General features: G+C 43.6%; 1 protein-coding gene across 1 annotated transcript in view; it reads right to left on the bottom strand.

Moving 5' to 3' along the window:
* The window catches only part of SUSD6 (sushi domain containing 6), a gene marked incomplete at both ends in the record, with an annotated part of 43,595 nt that extends 24,769 nt beyond the window's left edge, over positions 1 to 18,826 (bottom strand). The window contains 2 exons of the mRNA XM_082000386.1: positions 14,187 to 14,216; positions 18,706 to 18,826. Of these exons, the coding sequence (XP_081856512.1) occupies positions 14,187 to 14,216; positions 18,706 to 18,826 (151 nt within the window). The remainder of the gene's footprint in view (positions 1 to 14,186; positions 14,217 to 18,705) is intronic.
* Positions 18,827 to 22,796: the final 3,970 nt, after the last annotated feature.

Below are 22,796 nucleotides of genomic sequence, written 5' to 3'. Positions count from 1 at the left end.
GTATGCACACTCCTTGAGAACACGTAAATAACCGATATGGATGTCCTATCCTTGAGAACTAATGAGAAAAACCAGCAGGGAGGAAGGTTATTTTGATGCTGATAAATTAGTGTCCAGACTGTAAAATAAGAGTTCCAGAGAAAAAACAGGAGTCCATTTACTAAACCTATCAGTTAGCGTTCTGTAACTGACCTCTTTTTCACACCAATACAGAGAATTTCAGAGAACAACACATGCATTTAATCAGGAAGAATAAGCATTACAGGGGTAACAGTGTAAACAGAAATCTGAGAGCTCCAAACCCAAACTTGATCACTTGGGTCAAGTCTGCTAGGAACATATGGTGTCTTGAATGCATACCATCTAGGATGCCTTTGGATCAACAGCAGGTATTACAAAGCCATTCTGATAAAGACAGAAGCAGTATCTCCTTTACCCAGAGCTTTCCTGGTTTTGTTCATTTGTTTCCCCACCTCCTCCATATGATTGGGGAAAATGGGATTTGAAGTCTTTTAGGGGATGGAAATAACAGAAAACCACTTACTAGTAAGGCAACAGGTACTGCAGAGCAATGTTTAGCAGGCAGCAGGGAGCTACCAGGACAAGAAGCGGTACAACAATTCCACAGCCCCTTCTTTCAAACTTCTGGTAATTTTCCTTTCTTCCAGTCTCCTCCACCCCCGTACAATTTGCTCAGCACACTCACCCTCTCACCAGATACATCCCATCAAGCACAGACGCTGTCAGAACTTTCTTCCTGTTGCCAACACAATTATAGTCAAAGACTATCCAAAGGCTGTTGCGTTCAGTTTCACAATGCCGATCATGTTAGACAGCCTGCAGCACCATCCTTTGTTCTACCCCTTGTCCACCTCTGCCTTTCCTATTCACTTTTTAGAAAAGGCTACTTTAGCCACACTTAGGATCTAGGATGCTGCTCCTAAGAACAGCTATATTCTGGACGTCGACATGGAGTCTTAGGAGACAGCTCAGCCTCAGTGGAAAGCAGCTCAAGTTTGGGAAAGAAGGGAGAAGTATTAAAAGTATCTACTTCCCAACTGAACTGCCTTGTATTAATTTGTATCTTTCATCAGGGTATTAATGAAATACTGAACAGCCCGATCTCAACAGAGTTCCTCTGTGTCTCCTCCTCCCAAATCACTGCTCGCTGGTCAGGGCACTCAACTGGAGTTTGACCACACATCCTCCAGCTAACACCGCATTCCCCCTGTGCATGCATGCAAGAGCCTTCTAAAACCTCACAAGACGATCTTACGTTAGGATCAAAGTACAAAAGGCCCTTTTCCAAAACCTCTGGATTAGATCTTTTTGCCAAGTACCCAGGGATTTCAAAGTTACTGTTTCTAAAATACATGTTCAAGACCTAGCACTGCCAAGAAACAGTTTCTCATTCTCCCAAAGGGTTACCCAGCGACAAACCTTAAAATAGGTTTTCAGTTCTTAAGCAGATGCTACAATTGTGTAAAGGGTCATTTTGTGGCTGAACACCATTATACTGTGTCAACTCCCACCAGAAGTAAAGGTGACTTCTCAAGAAATAGAAACAGAATTTAATGTCTGGAGAACTAGGGTGTTCCTCAAAAAATAGACCCACTGCTCTTCTCCATTCTCTTTTTCTTGGTATCTTTCCTGAGGACAAAGAGGGAAAAGGCCTCCCAAGCACTGGGAAAAGTCACATGGATTATGACACTGGACTTCTTTCTCCCCATTTTTCTTACCAGTTGGTATGGCTTCATTAATAAAGCGAGTGGAGGTGTCTGTCATATTAAATATCTACTTTCATAGCCCTGCCCCCACAAGCATCAGAACTTAGAGCCATCAACACAAATCACAGCAACCTAGTTATTGCACATCAAAGCTGTCACTCTTACTCTCAGGGTGGAAGAGACAACCAGGCAGTTGACATTTACTCTTTAGCTCACGGGGTAAACAGAAACCAAGTCACAATCTCTCTTCTGCCGCTCTGGAAAGACACTGATCTCACACTACCCTGCAACAACCACACTGCCAGGCCTAGCGTCCCTTCTGCAGTAACTCCACAGGGACGAGCGAGCTACCCAACTGCCTCTATGTTTTCTCTTAATAGGTGTGTTTTTTGAAGTTATCCCTTCCTGCTCCTCTTAAATTCCTCATCAGCAATGAAAGTCACCCCAGTGTGTAAAACACACATGAACAAGAGCATTCCTCCTTAACAGAGGTGGTTTGTGATCATGTACCTTTGTATTCAGGGGTACATACCTCTGCCAGTTACAGAAACTGCTTGTACTGGAAAGCAAGAAGTTATTTAAATTTCCATTTTAACACAATTAAAGCAGTTTGAAAGTAAGAAGCTGTCATCATGTGGCAGGCAGAATTACACGGACTATGACTACGTGTTCTGAAGACCGCTGCTTGAAAACTTCTAATCCCAGTCTAGCACATTTACTGGCAGTAGATTTCCAGTCTAGACTCTTGCAAAAAGCTCCCAGAAAAGTAGTTTTTCCATAGTGCTCCATTCTGAGAGGAAGTCATGCGACTGCAGGTACAAAATTAGGATATATTAAGGGACCTGGCACTCCTCAGTTAAAAACATTCAGAACCAAGGTTCATGGTAGTGGGAACATAACATGGAAATCCTCTTGAGCAATCACAGACTGCTAGACTGCAGTGAGTTCCTGACTAGAGTGCAAAATACCTGCACAAATGGAACTATGCTGTAGTCAAGGAGATCCCGAGGGCTGCAGCAGCCATAGGAATAGGAAGGATGGTTTTGCAAGAGTTGCTCGTAGAACAAGAATGCACAGCTACTTTTGTCCTACAGCATCTGTACTGGCTCCAGTGCACAAGCTTGTTCCATGGTTGAGCACCTGATGAGACTGACCAAAACATGGCATGTCCCCAAACACTCCTCTTGATGACTTGACAAAAGGAGTCATTAAGAAAACCACAAGAAAATGCCTCACCATTGCTGCATAAAACTACTTTATTCAGCATACTGTTTTCTAATAAATCATGCCTTGGGGAGCCCTCACACTGTGGCTCATGCTGAAGATAACAGAAGAGCCTGCTGCTACTGGGCAGACTGGGAACACAGAAGCATCTTTCCAGGTAGAATTGCAGCTAGAGAATTAAGTTTCCTTCCACTGATATTCAGGTCCCAGCCAGCTCTGGCAATGTATCTGTTCTCATCACAGAATGGGACAAGCTGGAAATATGAAGCCCTCTTGTACTGCTGGTAGACCTTTAGTACAGATAATTAGTATTATGTCTGGGGGTACATACCCACAAAGAGGAAATGAAAAGGCATATGGCTCTACCCTGCCTTCCTGAAACAACTCAGAATGAGCTGTCACCACTGCAGGTTGTTTAAGGGAATGAATTGGTGCCTTCTTCCAAACGCTGCCTCAATCTGCTTACTAGTCAAGTAACCTTTGGAGAAAGCTAGCTTCAGTCTCTCTTCATGGATTTCCAGATGTTACTCAGTCACTGTGTTAATCAAAGTAATCTCATGTTTCTCAGTCATTATGGCAATTTTGCAGTTCTCCTTCAGTACTGTATTGCCTGCAAATTTAAGCAGCAGGATACTAAATCCCTTTTTCAGATTGTTAAACATGCTGGGCAAAATTTTCAGCAGTGCTTGCATGACTTGAGGCATCTTCTCCCAACTGATTACCAATGAGACACAAGCACTTGGGAAAACTTCATTTTCTGGTAAATGGATCTGACATCAGAGCCATCCCACCAGATATCTTCCCTAATTTAAAGAAGATGCAATGCTATTTTTCTTTGCTATTTACTTGCTTAGCTGACATATCACTTTATAAAGACCAGTTTAAGCTGACAAAAGAGCAAACAATTCAGTGGAAACTAAACTATACCATCACGAAGGGAGGAATTTCTGACACAAGCTTTATTATACAAAGATCCTTGTTTCTGGCATTCTGCCCCATCTCCTTTCTCCCACCTCATGCACTCTTGCTGCTTGTTACACAGAATCCCATTACTCTATTCAGCCACTTCCTTTCTGTATTTGTCTCTATTTTATGCTGACAGGAACAAAAGAAAGAACAACTTTATTATAAGAACCTATTTGAAAGTCGGTATCTCACTTGCTTCCCTGCATTTAGAATTGCGTCTTCTTGCCCTGGTTTCTTCCATCCCAGTACATCAGAGACGTATTAATTCAGTTCTCTTAACATCTACAGACACAAAGCATTTGCAACAGGGGATATAGCAGTTAATTCTTACTCATGTCTTCAATTATTTTTACTGAATTGCCTCTTCTTCTTTCAAAATTTGCAGTCTTGTTAAAAGAACATTTGAAAAACCCCACTGGTTTGCTACTAGCTATTTCCAAGTAATTAAATTCATTATTCCAAACAGGGAGCAAGGGAAATAAAACTACTTTCTCCTTCATGCTTTTTTCTCCTCCTTTTACTCCATAATAATTAAAAATGCTCTTATCCCACTAAATGTTATGACCAGCACTTATTCATTCTATTTTTTGCTGCCTTTACCTTTCTCTTGCAAGCCTTAAAACAGCAATTGCCCTGAAACTGGAAGGAATGACAGAGAGTTCCTCCCTCAGTAAACCTAAAATTTGATCAGCCCCTCAGAAACCAGGCTGTTTGTTGTTTCCTGCATTCTTTAGTTCCTAGGTTTTTAGTTCATAGCATTCAGATTCACAGTTTACTTTTTCTCCAGCCTACTTCCACCATAATATTGAATATTTCATTCCTATCATCATTATGAGAAAAGATGTTTCAAAAAGAGAATGCAGAAACTTACACATCCTAAAACCAGCCACACAAAGATGCACAGTAGCTAAGTTTAACTGCAGATTCAGAAGCCTGCTCCAGAGCTGGTTGCACAGTGACTAACTTCTCAAGGAGACAGCTGGCAGATTTGCATAGCTGTGTGTCCTGATTTCGGCTGGGATAGAGTCGGTTTTTCTTCCTGATAGCTGGTATAGTGCTGTGTTTTGGATTTGATATGAGAATAATGTTGATAACACCAATGGTTTTGGTTGTTGCTAAGTAGCTGTAATGCTTATACTAAAGTCAAGGACTTTTTCAGCTCCCCGTGTTCTGCCAGTGGTGCACAAGAAGCTGGGAGGGGGCTGATAGGGGGGTCAGGACAGCTGACCCAGACTGGCCAAAGAGATATTCCATACCATATAGCGTCATGCTCAGTATATAAACTGGGGTTGGCTGGGGAGTGGGAATCACCGCTCAGGGATAGGCTATCGATCACCAGGTGGTAAGCAATTGCTGCACTGTGCATCACTTGTTCTTTTATATTCCTTTGTCCTTTACATTCTTGTATATTCCTTCTTCCTATACCAATTATTATTGCCGTTGTTGTTGTTTGCTTTTCTTTTGCTGTCCTATTAAACTGTTTTTACCTCAACCCATGAGGTTTTTTTTTCCTCCAATTCTCTCCCCCGTCCCACCTGGGGAAGCAAGGTGATCAAGCAGCTGCATGGTGCTTAGTTGCTGGCTGGAGCTAAACCATGACACTGTGTCTGCTGTGAAAGAAGAAAGGAGAAGACAAGACAGTGTGACCATAGGGACTTGCGGCTCTGCCACCCTGTGCTTTCTGTCCAGCTTACCTGAGGCACAAGGCACCCAAAAGCTTCACCTTTGTTCAGTGCAGGTTCAATTGAGCATCTAATGTCTAAGACGCTCCATCCTCACTGAAGTTTATAGACACATATTTGCTCTATAGAAATAAGCAGATTAGAACAGGTCGGGAGATTGGTAGAATTAGAAATGGGCTGAATAAGCACACAAACCTTGGCAGCAGCCACCACACTCCTGGAAGGCCTTCCAACAGTTCCTGTTTTCACACCAAGAAGTTAAATGCCTCTCTTCCTTAGCACACCAAGTACCCTGTGCTGTGTTTACAGAGGAAACTCTACTTCTGCTCCTCCTTGATGCCCTGAGGGACAGCTTATCCAGGGCCCAGGCCTCCCATCTCTCTCAGGAAGGGCTATGCAGGTCTTCCAGCCGGTCTCTGGCTGTCTGTCCCCGTGCAGGAGCCATGAGTCACCACAGGAGGCCCAGCTCATGGCTGCTCCCTCCAGAGCAAGGGGCGGCCATGACTCAAGCCAGTGCTGCTTTGCAAAACCACTTGGTGGACTATCTCCTACGTGAACACACAAAAGAAGTCCTTACGGGCACACACAAAGATTAAGGCCTGTGAACACTTCAGCCTATGCATATAACAACGTCTCTCCAAAATACATCTTCCCATTCTTATTCAACAGTTCAAGACACACAGCACTGGCAGTACTGCCCAGGACAAGGCTCCAGGTAACCATCAGCATTTTCTGCTACATGCCCTCCAACCATGCTCACACAGTCAAGCCAAGGGACTCCTATTTCAGACACTGTGTGTTGGCTTCTAATTTTAGGGCACATACACGGTTGAAGAAGTTGAACAAAGTACTCTTGCCTCTCTCTGGTAGGCAAACAAGACAACTCCCTTTGCTCTCTTGCCCCAGGGACCAGATGATCAACCTGGCCTGACCCATCATTTCTACAGCTAATGGAGCTGGAGAGGAGGTAGCAACTGTGGGGAATTTCCACCAGGGCCCAGTTTATGTAGGCCCTTAATGCAACTTTCCAACACAAACAACATCAGAAAGGAAACATAGTGAAAAATGAACATCAGCTGATTATTGATCCAAAGTGAGGATATTGCAATAGAGTTGCAAGAGTCGGGAAGTAAGTCTTACTTGAGAAACTTTTGTTTTTAAACAAGATCTTACAAAAAAACCCAAAACAACCATTTCTCCAAGGAACCTCCCTGAAATCCTGTGCAGGGGCAGAGAAAGCATTTTTGGTACCATGAGAGGCCTGGAAGGCAGAGAATTAATAGGATGCGTGTGCTGCCCATTTCCTTTGGTTGAAATATATGAGACAAACCAGTATAGTTACCTTAACTTTTTCCTGTAAGCATGACTTACAGGATGCTTCTCTAGCATACAGTTGTGATCTCAAGACATTCCCTTTTATATTTAACTTTTCCATTAGGAAATTCTCAGACAATCTCTCCAAAATTGTTAGCGAAAACACATGCTATCAGCAACAACAACTTCGCATCTACCAGTCCATGTTTAAGCCAATAAACAACCCGCTTTTAACATGTTGTGGCCACCTTCACCTGATCCCTTCAGGATCCGCATGCTGGGGGGGAAGCACAGAGAGCACCAGAAAGCAGCTTTTCAAGTGATTCAAAGTAACAGCCAAAATATCCTCCCCTCAGAACCTGGGGGCTGTGGTAATCCCCTTTTTGAAATGCTAATGTCATTACAACCATAGCACCAGAAGACAAGCGGTAGGGCCTGGGTGACAGAACCTCTGCTGTGCCCTTACACAGATGATTTAAGCTGGGCCTTTTGTAACTCCCCTCCCCAAAGCTCCCTGCCTGGCACCGTGCTTGACAGGAGCTGCAGCTGCCATCCGACCCTCCCGAGCAGCAGGGGTGGAAAGATCAAGCTGATTAATTCATGCGTGTGGGGCATGAGCCCGGGGCGCAGCAGCCATACACCGCAGCCTTGCGTTCTCCAAACACGTACAAGAGGACAAAGATGGGCTTGGGGAAGACTTGAAAAAAAGGCAAAAGGTCCCCAACTGCTCTCTCGCTACTGCTAGACAACTGCATGACAGTAAAAATCATCACAAGCTGGTCATTAGACTTAGCACAACAGATACTGAACAGATACTGGTATAGGAGAGCATGGCTCAGAGAAACTAAGCAACATAAATACGTCTATCCTCACAACCCCAGGAAGCAGCTCAGCCTCGGGGAAGAATCCCTCCCATGGAGAAAGCTACTCCAAAGAGATGGAGAGCACTGAATTTCCCTGCAAAACCAACTGGAACTAGTTGCTGTGCGGAGATCAGAGACCAGACCAGGCACCACAAGCTTGATCCTGCTACCATGTGATCTGTAACAACTGACAGATGGTTACCAGAGGGCTTTTAAGCTTTGTTTTCAGTTTAGTGTTCAGTTTTCATTGCCTCCGATACCAGTCAGGGAATCACCAGGGAAAAACCAACTTCAAGTAATGATTCCTGTCTTAAGCACTACAGGATTTGCTGCAAAAAAAGTGCTTCCTACAGCTTACCATTTCCTACCATCTCCCACACAGCTTCCCACTACAGGAGAAAAGGGAGACCATCACCACAATGGCTGAGAAGTAAAAAAAAAAATCAAGCTAAGTTTTACACCAGGTGAAATACAGGCTAACTGGAAAAGCAAGCTGCAGACTGAAACAACATTTGCCATTCACAAACACTGCTGCGTTTACAGCGATTCCCACGTCACTATGAGACTGGGTGAAGCTACTCTAACATCACAGAAATAAAAAGTAAGAGCCCCAAATCCATCTGCCAGAAAAGAAACTGTAACTAATTCAACTTGAAATTTCAGTCATCCCACTGCTCCTTAGGTGTTTGAACTCCTACCTATAGAGAGGTATCTCTGCATTTAACGAGGATGCCAGCCTCTGTTGCCTCAGAAAGAAGGAAGGTGACAGGCCCCTCTGGAAAGGGAGATGTGTTTGCTTTCATTTGTGCATGGTGCACACTGGCAAGCAGCTTTGAAATGCTGCTACCAAACCCAAATAATTTAAGTGAAAAACACAAAAGCATCAGTTCTGCAGGCACCCTCCCTTGATGCTACTAACTAACCAATGTCAGGAGAAAAATTTCCTCCATTTAAAGCAGCTAATTAAGTTAAGAGTTCAGCAGATGGAAACAGACTTAGTGATAGATGCCTCCCTGCTGTCAGAGGATGCAGAACAGACATCCATTCTCATTTTCTCAAACTGCTCCATGGCACCTGAAGCGGCCAAGCTTGAAATACTCCAGACTGGCCTCAGATAAGTGGCAGGTGGCCAGTGGTATGCGGTAAAATAGTTAAGTCTTTGCTCACTCTGTCTGCAGTCAGAGAATGAATCTCCTCACAACACCCCTAATTAGCAGCCTCCACCAGCCTCTCTTGGTTTTACTGACAGCAAGAATCACGGATGCTAAAAGCAGCCCTACCCATGTACCGGATGACAGGCTGCAACGTCCCCTTTACCCTATGCAGTCACACCACTGCCCACACAAGGACTCAACTCTTACATGGGCTCAGCTCATGACAGGAAAGAGCTGCTTAAAGTAGGACCAAACATGACCAAGGCAACACTGACAGGAAAAAGAAAGAAAGAAAAAAAACCACAACTCACCCACAAAAAAGAAACAGTGCCTGAAAAGGTGCGCCAGCCCTGAGGAGTCTCCATAGCTGGATGCACATGCCAAGAGGCAGTCAGTCCTCCAGGGTGCTAGGATGAGGCAGAACTTCTTACAGGGGCTAACCTCTTCCAGCACAGCACCCAGACTGCACTTCAAGCATGTTCACCCACCAGAGGCATCGCCTGACACCAGCAGACAGTGACCCAGCCACCGTTGTGTGCACTTCCTCTCCCACACGGCAGAAGCGTGCTAACAGTGCCTGACGGCCAGACTTGTCACCTGCCTCAGACCAAACTTGCCAACTACTTGTTTCACTACCGCTCCAGTGACACAAAATTAAACGAGGACCCTGTACCACTGGAGAACTCAGCTCGCCCAGGACTGCTCACCTCCCCTAACTTTTCCACGAGTAGAGTCTAGCTTACTAAATGCCAGAGGGGAAACAGCCTCCATCAAAGCACAAACTGTCAAAGATTTGAGAAGTAAATGCAAATAGATTCAAAATAGGAAGGCCTGAAGGTTAAATTACGCTAGCTCAAGGACATTGTATTTCTACATCACAGCAAGACTTCTGCTTTGGGCTACCGGCAATAATGTTTTGCAACAAGACTAACTTCTTGTGAAAGACAAAGTAGTGAAGGACTAAAAGAATACGATTGTAAAAACAAACTTGCCATCAAGGATTTCACTAAGACAGTTCAGGTTTTTCAGCTCATGTATTAAAAATTAAGAATTTCCTCAGTTGAGAGAAAAGTGACTGTTGAGCCTAAGTGCTCAAATGATAAAGCCGTTACCTTTTGTTAGCATCTTATAACCTACGTCAATTACGTCCAAGAAAGTGTTTACAATGAAACCTGAAGTTTGTTCTCCAGGAGCATTCAAAGGTTACTCTTGTTAGGGAAAGCAAAACCAGTGACAGAATGGAAGAAGTACTAAGCTTTAGGATCATACAGAGCATTACAGTTATGGTCCTTTGCCTATGCTAAAGAGAAGCAAAGATGTGCTGCAGCGTAACAAATGGCTCAGCAGAACTCTGACAGTACCTTCTCAAGAAGCATGTCAGCCAGCCTAAAACTTCAACAGCTGGAGACGGGTTACGCAGCAGGCGCATTGCCAGGACTCCGAGTTTCAGAGTTACCCCTGAGGGTAGGGGTGGAATGGGCCAGAGGAAATAACATTAAAAACCCAGGCTTCTCTCCCAGCCAGGGATATATCAACAGCTGTGGTTTTGTATGACACACCAGAAGCATGTTCCTAAAGGCCTCTGCAGCATCAGGTAAGTCTCCTGGAGATAAATCTCCAGGATGCTAGTGGTCCGGAAGAGAAAGGCAGCACCAGAAGTCCCTAACCCGCTCTGATATAACTTCATTCCACACATACAGTGACACACAGACCGGTAGGAAAGCACTACCGTCAGGGGAGTGATACCTTGGTGTTGACAAGGATCCAGGGGCTAGCAGCTTTAATAGGTTTATCTTGTTTAGAGGAGTAAAGCAGCTATTAACTATAAAACTGAACACAAACTAAGAAAAGCAGAACTTCCTGAGACAGTCACAGATGTTTCTCTAAACACAGCAGCAACTTCCACTTGAAATTCCTCCCTGTCTTGTGTCACACGCAGTTGCTATACAATCTTACGCAGCTTCTCTCCCCTCCAGATCCCCAGCCATGATGTTAGAGCACTTGTAGGCAGGCACAGCCAGTGCTCCAGCAACTGGTGTCTTCACTCTCCTCTGCTCCTGCCCTGAGGAGATTCCTGCCTTGATGCTTCAGTCCCTGGGGGGCACACACACTTTGTAACCCTCAAGTTCTTAAACTCTCTGCCAGTGTCTCATTAGTCAGTCCTGTTGCATGTTGTAAAGGCATATCCTGCATCCTCCTGCACTAAGACACTCTTACCTAATCATTAAAAAATAAACACACACATACATATATTTCTACTAGAGTCTTCCCTCCCAAGGCCATACTGTTCTCAACCATTCTAATCTGCTTGCATAACTAAAAAAACACCTTCTTTCAGGACCTACACTACTTAACCACCAAGCCACTAACTGGCTTTTTATACCACCAGGATTTTTTTCACAACTCCACCTGTGGAAAACTTCACCTTCCTGTTTTGCTGCACTCCTCTGTCTTCTTCCTTTCCTTCCTAGAATCTTATTCTCCCCTCATTCACCTCCAAGCTACGCTACCACCTTCCTGCAAATCTCCATTTGCTTCTAGTCCTTTTCTATGCCTGAAGAGTCTCCAGATAGGCCCATTTCCTTGAAAATATTCTAGTTCTACTTAAAATAGAAAAACTTCACCTGTTGTCTCAGCAGCTGACCCCTCTTGCTGAAAAAGAAGCAGAAGAAAATGCAAAGTTGCCTAAACCACAAAATTGGTAAGATCACAGATTAGTTTTATTCTGATACATAGTTTTGTGGGTGCTTAAGGGTATGTCTGACACAAAACTCGTTACACATCACCTTGGTCTTTTTCTCAGGACATAGAAAATGTTCAAATTTTCAAGCCAGAAAAGCAGCATCAGCCTCTGGCTTTCTAGTTACGACTCTAGGCATGTGTCAGGCCTACCACATTTCTTCCCTGTCTGCGGGTTGAAAACTAAAGACAACGTCTACCAGAGGTGTTTATCTCACTTTACAGCATGGCAACATTTTTCAAATCAGACATGCTTCTTGCTTTACTTACAAAGTAAAAGATATATCTCAAAAGCAGCAGCAATGTTTCTTTCTGCTCTCAAAGAAAGATTTTCTCCATTGAATTAAGATGACTAGCTAGACCTAAAACACTGGGCCTGCAGGATTTAAAGATGTTCTTTTGTTACCCTACTTTTCAGTTCTTTAGTTTCTGCTTCTCCTGAAATGCTTCTTACCATACCAAACAGATAAATGCATTTATCCTTGTGTTCATGGCATTGGCTCTATAAAGAAGGAACATAGGAGGCATCTCCACCCAGCACCAGCCAGGCCAAGGTATATTAGCAGTGAGGGAGCATCCCCACAACCTCTTGAGATTAGGCAGTCTTCTCAGCACAGGAACTCCAAAAGTTCCCCTTCTCCTTCCATAATAAAAGGATCACTGTACTAGGCTGGCCCAAAAAGCTCATTTTATTCTTCAACAGTTTAGCATCAAGCCCCCTCTATCCCAATCCACCTAGCACATCCTATAACTCATCTAAGCAGCCCCACACCTAAGGGGTTATTTCAGATCCCTTCAACAATATCTGGAAGTAAGCAATTCACCAGTCCTTCAATACAATACTTTGCAGAAGTAGAGCCTCAGGGGAATTCCTGCTTGCAGAGGAAGATGAACACTCCCCAGAGGTTTCGTTCATTAAAAGGAAAAAGTTTTTTAGGTGCAGATCAGTGCACACAGATAAGCAGGTACAACCTCTTGAGACAATGCCATAATCCTGTCACTGCGTTCCAATTACTCTCACAAAGGTACAAACATTTTTGACCTTGCTGTTCAAGCGTCTTCAGTGCCCTACCTTCAACTCTTGACTATCAGCAGCTTGTTACCAGCAGTGTTTTAGCAATCCTCATCTAGATACAGATTGCTGGGTTTAACACAGGGCCTTGACAGATTCAGCCGCAAAAGCTGAAGACTCCACAGCTTACAGCTACCCACCTTGCCCTAACACTTGTTTCCCCCTTCTCACCCATGTAAGCATGCTGAGGGCATATCTACTCCACAGCTTTACATACCACACACCAGCTATTCCAGCAGTATCTGCAGTAACAGCCCAGGCTGAAGTTTGCCACAGTTCCAGAGCAAATTTACTTGTTCTGCCATCCCCACTGCAGTCAGTAATAGCTGGCAGCATAAACAGGAGGTGGCAACTGCTTAGCAACCTGGACTGAAGTTCACAAATACTTTCTCTTGAAGAATAAACCATGCCATTCAGCGCCCCTCCCGCTTCCCTCTATAATGAAGCTCCTACTAGTTTCCATCTTTCTCATTCCAGCCCAAGAAGCTAAGGTTTGGTGGACCAGACAACTCTTGAGTTATTTCCTAAAGCAGCTTATTCTCCTGCTAGCAACCATGGAAAGTTCCTTAATACTAGGTGTGTGTGATACCAGTTTTGCCAGGAGTAAGGATTTTTATCCAGGCATTGGATAAAAATCTAGGATTCAGAGGATTCCATCACCTCTTCTCCCATTTCACGCTCTCTGAAGACCAAAATTTGGTAGGTGGTAAAATTCTCCTCCCACACCTTTAAAAATACTTCATTATGAATCCATTCCCCTCAGACTCTGTTCCTGCATTCTATTTTCTTTTGGCAGAGAGAGGAAAGTTCAGACTAAAAAAATCAAATTTCAGAGTTCAACAAAGATTTACACAAAATTTTATATATTTTAGACAGATACAGAAGCCAAATACACTTCCCAGTTCCTCCCAGAGTTCTGTACATCCACAATATGCACACCGGAAAGATTTTAGACTTTTTCCAAGCACAGGAAATGAAATGCAGGAATATCCAATACATCCAGAGCCATGTTCTGTGATGAGATGTTCACCTTTCTTAATTAAAGGAAACACAAGGATTTTTGCCTCAGCTTTCCCTCCCTGCACTCTCAATCTTCTCTGGCAGCCTCTCAAAACTCTCACAAGCAGCATCTCTCTCTGCACTTTAATAAAATATTTTTTCTATTTTTTTTTTCTCAAGTCATTTGAAGTTAAATGCTATAGAAGGCACAGGGATCACTTCAAGCACAGTGAAACATACAACGTTGATTTCCCTCTCTGAAACTATGGGCAGTCATCTTTACCCTTTATCAAGGGACAAAAATGGAAATGGGACATAGAGATGGACCTCAGCCTATCCAACACAACAGAAGTATAATGGGAATCCTAGCTCACAGCCACTTATATTAACCAGTAAAACATCACACTCATTTCTCATAGTACAGCAGTGAATATAAGTCTACTCACATGCAGGTCCTTTGGATTTGCTGAGCCAACCTAGGACAGACAAAAGGAAAATTCAGGATTACTATTATGCTTGCTTTAATTCATCCTTCAGCTATTAGAACTGGTTAAAGTTAAACAAGTTGTGTGGCTTCTTGAGATCCCTACTACTCCCTTCAAGACAGTTTCTTCAATATCCCTGCCTGGATCAATGTAGTAACAGTGTGAATATTATTATTTGAATAGTCCAATTCTGTGCCCGTCTGAGTCTGCTTCCTAGCAACCTTTGTGGTCTGCCCATTATTCTGCAGCTCCTCACCATGCTCTTCTGTACCACTCTGCTCTTACTAAGCTCTTCAAAGGGACTGGAAAGAGGAATTGCACCTGAAACTGCTCCCCCTTCTCTCCACAGAGAACTGCACACTTCTGGCTGACTCTTAATTTACCCAAATCCACACTTATATGAAGCATGCAGGTTAGAATGAAGATCATCTGCTCATGCACGACACCTCCCCACATTTCTGTCTGGCCATCCAACGTTATCGTGTCCTTGTTTTCATGACCATTGAATTCATCCCTAGCTGTATAAAAGCCTTCCTTTCAGCTGCATAATTAGAGACAAAGGAAACCTCTGCTTTGCACAGATTCCCAAAGAATAGGAACAAGTCTGAATCTGCACAGTGACTGGCGTGCGCTCTAACAAGCTGTTCTATGCAATGCAAACAAATACCAGCGGTATCCAAGAGCTTCTGTGCAGAATAACCTTGGCACTGAAAAGACCTTAGAAAAGCAAGCAGCAGATTGGCTGCAATTGCGTCAGAGACAACACACAGGAATGAAGTCGTTTCAGTTTATTCAAGCTCAATTTATCACTTTAATGGCAATCCTAAAAATTAAAGAGCTAGCTTTATAGCATTTCACATGTGATCAGTCAACAAAAATCAGGCTGTGTCTAAATCTAAATGGACTTAGATTCACCAAGCCTACATTATTATTAATTTTTAAAGGTTAATATTTAAACTCTCTCCTTTATGGGTATTGATATTTGCTTAATTCAGGATGTTTAATACTTTTACCAACACCTTTACTTGCATTTCCCAGGACCAGGTGATGCTATTATCAATAATGAAAGGCCAAACCTATGTTTTGATAGGTTTCTGACAGCTGGTTATGAATCCAAGAGAGATTACACCATTTGGAACACAAATGATCGGAAGCTTTCAGAGTATTTTAGAGACTGTGTGTTAAATTTTAATGAACAACTTATTCTGATCCACTGTCATCCTTCCAAAAATAGCCTGCCCGGACAGGAGGACCATTGTGAGTGAGATATAAACACAAGGCCTTTGAGAGCTTGGGAATAACCTTAAGGGCCAAACGGGGGGGGGGGGGGGGGGGGGGGGGGGGGAATCACAGCAACAAAGAAAGAATAGAGAAACGTTATCTGTAGAAAAGCAGACGAAGTGGTTATTGCTCCTCTCCAACACTTCAAAAATTCCCCATCTCTACCTACCAAGCACCCTGGCTCTTAGCTACGTTCCAGATGAACCCTCAAAGAAAACAGAAGAGACAGATGAAGAACTAAGCCTCAGCATTTCAGGTCCTTGCCTTCCAAGTCTCCTCGCCTGCTCAAGCCTTCATTATTTTCCCCAACCAGTCTTGAAGAAGTTGCCAGATAGGGGGGGAAAAAAAGGCACAAGAGTGATAAAGCTCAAAAAATATTTCTGAACAGCACTGAAGTTTCCATAAATCCTCCTCTTCTGACATAGCTTCATTGCTTGTCCATCACCAAATGCTGCATTTGTTTTGTGTTAAAATATGTGCAGCTGTTATTTTTATATTCATGGGCATCTTCCTGTGAAAAGGGAGCAGTTTCCCCAAATTCTGCAGTGTGCTTAGTGACTAAGCAACTTACCATACTCATCTCACGGCACTCCAGGATATTTGGATAGATTGCTTGAGACAAAGGGCCGAAGATTTTTCTTAAAAACCCATGCATAAATAAAATCAATTTATTACCAGAGGACAGACCAGATGCTTACTGACTGGAAATGAGTCTGCCCTCTGCATTAACCACGTGGCAAAGAGAACACATTCCTGCCTGGAACGTGAATATATCTCTAAGCCTCCTGGAACTCAAGCAATAGAATTTCTAAACAGCAAAATTATTGCAATACAATATACATCATATGGTTTTAAACATATGAATCACAAGCTCTTGTTTTCTCACTCGGAGCTGATCCAGCCATTGTCTCCATGCTTGTCTGTCTTTTTATGAGAACATTCTTCAGCTTTTGTAGCAATTGTGAGCATGTCACATTGGCCCCGCATTCAAGATAAGCATTACCACCAAGAGATTTAATGCAATCTCTTGCTTCGTGTTAACATCGCTTTGCTCTGGCCTGCTCTGAATGATTTTGCTATGTAAAGTAATAAAGTGAGGATGGTGGGGTGGTTTGGGAGAGAAAGATGAGGAAAAGATGATTTTCCCAGCACCTCACCAGTATTCTTTGTTTCTCCATCTGGCTTCTCCGCTCCTCAGCCAACTCACTCATTGATGTTACTCATGGCTGGCGTGCTGCTGCAGGTGCAGCTCTCCGGGCCCATGACGCATCGCCGAGCTCCCCCATCCCTCCCAGCAACTGGCAGCTGGGTTGCTACCTCCCAGTCTCAGAAAACCTGTATATGGAAGCATTCCTCAGTGACCCCTTCCCCTCCCCCAGGATTTTTTTCCCCGGCATGTCTTGCCCTCTGCTATGAGCTTGGGCTCCCCTCCACATGCACTCACTTTCTCACTTCCCTGCTGGAAATGGTTCATGCCTAGCCACTATAATCCTATTTAGCTGATCATCTGCCTTGATCAGTTTACCACAGCTGGTTTCAGGTCCTGAAGCAAAAGCAACACAGAAAGGGAAACAATGCAGAACCACCCCTGGGTCTTCTGACATGCTTAACTAGCGCTTTTGTTAATGTGACTGGATGCCTCAAAAATCATTCTAAAAAGGCTTGCCAGTATTGTGGCTGCCTTTCCCTGTTCAGCAGCCCCGTGCAGCACAACGCATTTGCATACTGATTACAGACTCAATTGAAGGTGCTGCAGTGTGTAATGGGAGTTTCAGATGGGGATGGTGCACTCCAGCCCCAGGCTGGGAGGCATATCTGACAGACCTACATCCGAAATGAGGCAGTGACATTATCAATAACAGTAAGACTGGAAAAAACAAGGATAGACCAGATCCAAAAAGACCTTGTCCCTTTCCCACTCTCACTATCAGTTCTTGCTAATTCGTCACCCTCTCATGTGTGTCCCCCCATCCCTCATTACCTACAAAGCCAAAATCAGGCCAGGAAGGTATACTCAGCAGTCTCTCCCTTCCAAGAGCCAGCAATACTAAAAGGAGATCAACAACTCCTCCAGCAGTTTCCAGCACCAACAGACTTTTTCATAAAGGATCACTTAGGCTTTGAATGCATCTGGCAACAAACAGTTATTCTGCTTTACCACACAAAGGCAAATTCAAGCTTCACTGATGCCGAGGAGTGTGGGTCATGGGATGTTTTCAGGTGTCATGATATGTCAAATAAATAGGACTTTTTAGAGCTATGTCAAGAACTGAGGTTTTGTTTTTCAAAGGCAAGCTGTTGCTCTATGTTGCAAACAGCTGCTGAAGTCTATGTGCCTTTTTGGGACTAATCTCCTTTTAAGTTCTGTACAAGAGCACACAAAATTGTTCCTTCCATCCCACATAACCTGTGATCAGACATATCTACAGAAAAAAAACCTACATCGTGGCTGGTCTAGGAGAAAAAACATATTTCAGCATATACTGCATAAACAAGCACATACTTCACATCATGTACTACCTTGTGAGTATCCGGTATAATTTTCTTCTTCCACTTATTTCTACAAGGCAGATCCCCTCATCTTTGTTGACATTTCACATAACATCTCACTGCACTGCTATTTACATTATTGACCACACTTGTCCATTAGATAAACATCAAGAAGTTAGAAAAAGGAGGGGAGGAAAACTCAAGTTGCAAAGAGGATCTAAAAGAGGCATGCAGTTAGTGGGTGCTGAGGTGTCAGAAGGTAGCACACAAGGAAACACCGGACAGATTCATCAGCTGTGCAAAGAGCTGTAGGCAGTCCGTGCTTCCAAAACTACTTCACACAAGCAGCTCCTACAGGGAATACAGATAAGAGTGTCTACATGAGAATCTCACTGAACCAAAACGCAGGCCATTCTCCTGAGACAGCCCAGGTGCCCCCAGCTGCAGTGAAGGGATGAGAATGGAGAGGAAAAAAGCTGGGGGAATCAAAATGGGGTAAAGGACAAGCACTTATTTATCAAAATGCAAGACTTGTTCAGTTCAGACACTGCCCCCCCTACTTAACAAGCAGCAATGGAAGTTTTCCTGTGAGTACTGAAAGATGCGTACAAAAGCATCAGCCACCACCAGCTTCCTCATAAAAATATAAGACTACCTCCATACTTATACACCTCCCCCTCCCTGCAGCACATGCAAAGGTTTCACTTACCTGTGGCCTGTACTTCCAAGATAAAGGTACCAAAGATAACTAGCAGAAGGAATAACCCATGGCTAGTCAAGGCAAGAGACGATCCTGTGTCGCTCTTTGGTGCTACCATTCCATGGCACATCTTTTACCCACCAAAGTTCCTTTTTAAAAAATTCCCCGAAAGATCTGGTTGATCAGGAGCACTTCGGTCTACAAAAACAAAGAAAGAAACAGTAAGTGTTGAGCCAAACACCTACATCATCTAGGGAGAGGGGCAAAAGGAGAAATTCAGAATCAAACAAGAGCTACCTTTTGCATGTTCTAGCATTTAGGAATCTTACCAACTATTCACAGTTCACAAGGAAAGAGGAACAGAAAAGGCAATCCTCTGCATAGAAAATACTAAAAGGAGCTGCATTACAGAGAAACCAGAACTTTTCACTCACTCTCTAATATTTCAGGTGTGAAGACTGCCTAGCTTACAATTCATTTTAGCTTTTTCTTTCAAGACAGCCCCAGAGGATATAGCATCTGGAGAATTTGTTCCAAAGTAACTTCAAGAGAGCCAGCCTTCCTACACCCCCACCACCTTTCAGAAGGTCTCCAAGACACAGCAGACTGTACTAGACAGCTAGGATAAATAAATCAAATGCTTCTTCAACCACCTGGAGAGGCACAGCAAATATGACAGCCAGCCGGCAGGCAGGCAAACACACGCTTATGAGGAGGAATGTAAAACAGCTTGCAATCCTCAGGTATAATATTCTGACAGTACAGAGAATAACAATTAAAATTGCAGGATGTGACACTGCTCATACCTGAGGACTGAGGGATTCAGCCATAGCCTATCAGGCACTGTCACAGCAAAAACAGACAGACTTGTACACAAACACACAAAGCACAGCTGGGAAATCAAGAAAGCACACAGTTGAACTCCTATTTTTAGTGAAGTAAAAGAGACCCAGCAGAATACATGTCCCACCAAGCTAGTATGGTTTTAGCCTGCAAGACCGCCAATGTTAATTTTGGACCTGGATGAATAACAATGTCATGTGTGACTCCAACGCTCATGAAAGAAAGTTGGGACTAAAAATATATGTGTACTGGTTTTACAAAGGAGGAAAGAGAAAACTGGGATAAAGACAACTGGGTGGGTGAAGGAATTAAAAAAAACCCAACCAAATAAGCCACATGGAGACTCATTGCAACGCTTCTACCATGTTATTCCTTACACAAACATCTAAAGCTCTCGGGGGTGGGGGGGGGGTCGTGTAAGAATTTGCAGAAATTAATGTTTCTTTACACTTGACCACAGGTATACTTTTAATTTTGAGGGAAGCCCCATTCAGCCACAGCTGCTTCATACTGAAGGGAGATTATATTTTTCTGGCTAAATTTCCCCACAGAAATTCCAAACTGCTAGATAACTCCAAACAAATTTGAGAGGTGCAAAGGGGTACCCTGTAAGAACAGATGGGAGACCTGGGTTAGTGCTCCTGCAGTATGGCTTTCAGATCGTTAAGTACTTCTGAGATGAAGCCAACATGCCAGCACTGACCAAAGAAACAAACGACTCAAACAGCCACAACTCACATTTCCAATTACTCAGGCAAAAAAAGAAGCTGCATTATGGGAAGGAATTTGTAGATTTGTCATTAAACCTGGAAGTCATCCTAGTAAAAAGAGGATTTCCTTAGTTTCATGTCACTACTTTGCTTATATTTACTTCACAAAAGAGCTATATTTAAAATTTGGATCTTTCAAGTCAATTAGACTCTACCAAAGAATTCTTTGTCTGCATACACCCCCACCTTGAAATGTCATTTCAAGATGACATTTAAACTGCCATGTGGCAAGTCTGGAGCTGATGCTACAATAGACTCTGTGTCTGCTCCTTTTATTTCTTGCTTCCTTTGGAGGGAGAGGGAGAGAAGTGAAGTTATCCCACTCTACGCCTCTAGCATTGCCTATAGATTTCTCATGTCTTCCACAGACAAGGAGCCAATGCTTTGTTCATCAGAAAGGAATAAGGGTGCTGCCACTCACCTGCTAGAATTCCTTCAGCAACGATTAGACCATGGAATGAAAAAATACTCCTCTGTGAAGAAAGCCAAGCCAGCTAGTCTGTACATCTGCCTGCTCCTCTCAATTCAGATCTCCCACATGGATTTTAAGTTCATATTCCGTTGGAAAAGGTCAGAACCTGACCTATACTCCAGGCCAACAGCTGGCTGCTTTCTTCTAAGAGTCACTGCTCTACACCTGAATTACAGCTCTGACAAAGCAATGTACCATCTTCAGCAAATGGCCCTTCTGATTAGATCAAGACAGGTCTGTCCTCCCCATTCCAATTTAATGAAGCCTCATTAGTATAACAAACTCTGCAAGTCTTGCCAAGGTATCTTTTAAAGATGGCCTTCCTTGCCCTTGGAACAGTGCTTGCTGAGTGACGTATCAGCAGGCAGAGGAGAGGTAGGGAAGCAGGCATGCAATTATCACAGAATTTGCTGAGCTGCCTGAGGTGTGTTACCTTGCCCCAGAGGCATTTTTCTCTCCTAAAGGTTGCACATGGAAGCCATCAGTCCAATTCCGAACAACTACCAAGTTAGAGATATCCAAAACAAGAATATCTTCTGGACAAATCAATTATTGCTTATTCTTGATTCACTAATAGATTGCTCCAAAGCACAGTGCTGTTTCTCTCCTTTTTTCTGAAGGCAGGCATGGTTTCCTCATCTCTTTTCAGCTTCCAAGTCACTTGAGTCCCAAGTTATCTGGGGTCCTATCTGTCAGAGGCATGGGACTGCCCCACAAAGGAATGCTGTAAACTGCTGCTGCTATGCCTACAGTAACATCCCACTAAGCTGATTTAGTTCAGTGTGGGATTTGAAGGAGACACAAAGGCACTAAAACCATTTAGTGAAGATAACAATTATAAACCCCTCAGAATTGTTGGTAGACAATGGGCACAGGTACCGCCTGTAAGGATCCTCCCTCCCGCTTCAGCCAGGTTACAAAACTTGTTCCCTGCCTTGACTTTTCCTTGGCAAAATTAGAAGATGAAAGAGATTCTGGCTAGATAAGAAGATATCCTTTCTTCCCAGAGGGGAGCTGGTGGTTGGGAAGCTATTTAGACAGATATTCAACTCTCTGAAAGCTGGCTGTTGTTTTAACGCATTCCTTATACCTACAGCTCAGGGGGAAGCAGCTTTCTTAACAACTCTTCAGGCCCCCACCTCCATCAGTTAACTGGAGTGCACTGTAGAGCGCACACATTTGTCAGAGACATACTCTCAGGGAGATGGCTTAATTTCTGGGTTCACGTGAATCAAGGCGATTCCCTGTTTACACACAGCATTAAGGAACGGGCTGGCTTCTTTAATGGATCCTAGAAACAATGAGGCAGAAGCCAACAGCAGCATGAATATACAGAGCAAGGGCACTTCAGACCCATTTCACATGCCACAGCCTAGGGGCTGAAGGTTTATGAGAGGATTAAGTTTAAACAGAGAGGTTTTCAAAGATAATATTTAGCATAGCCAGCGGCTCCCATAAATACAGTAAGGAGGGGAGAAGAGATTCTTCTGTGTTAACAGTCCGCCAGTCATTAGAGGGTTGGGGTTTTTTGCTTTTTAATGTGCACTTTAAAAAACACCTACTAAATACGGATAAGAAAATAAACTGTTCTCTATGGCCACAAAGTCAATAGCCACACACCCTCTCAGGGAATGCTATGAACAAGGGAAAAAGTACTCATTGCTCCCAGGTTACAGCCATCCCTGGCTCTTTCTTTTCTTAAAGTCTGGTCATGAAGCAACCTTCCCAGCGATGCTTCAGCATTAGTTCCCCTAGCTGCACGGCCAGCCCTGCTCACACAACAAGCAGTAGTTCGCTTCTACATGAACTCCCTGAAAGAGGCATCAGCTTCCACTGAAACCACACAGGCCAGACTTTCTGCTCGCTCTTAAACCACAATCAGCCCTCTCCAAAGATGACGCACTTGTGTATGGCAGGAATTTTTTCTAAGCTAAGCCGTTTGGGGACATCTGCCATTTATCTTCTAGACCTTCAGAAGCTGCCAACTCATATGCCTTGGTCCAAGATCCCTTTGT

Source organism: Phaethon aethereus (assembly GCF_964289735.1).
Source record: "Phaethon aethereus genome assembly, chromosome: 5".
Taxonomy (NCBI): Eukaryota; Metazoa; Chordata; class Aves; order Phaethontiformes; family Phaethontidae; genus Phaethon; species Phaethon aethereus.
Note: the sequence above shows the minus strand (reverse complement) of the source record. Positions and strands in the feature narration are given on the sequence as shown.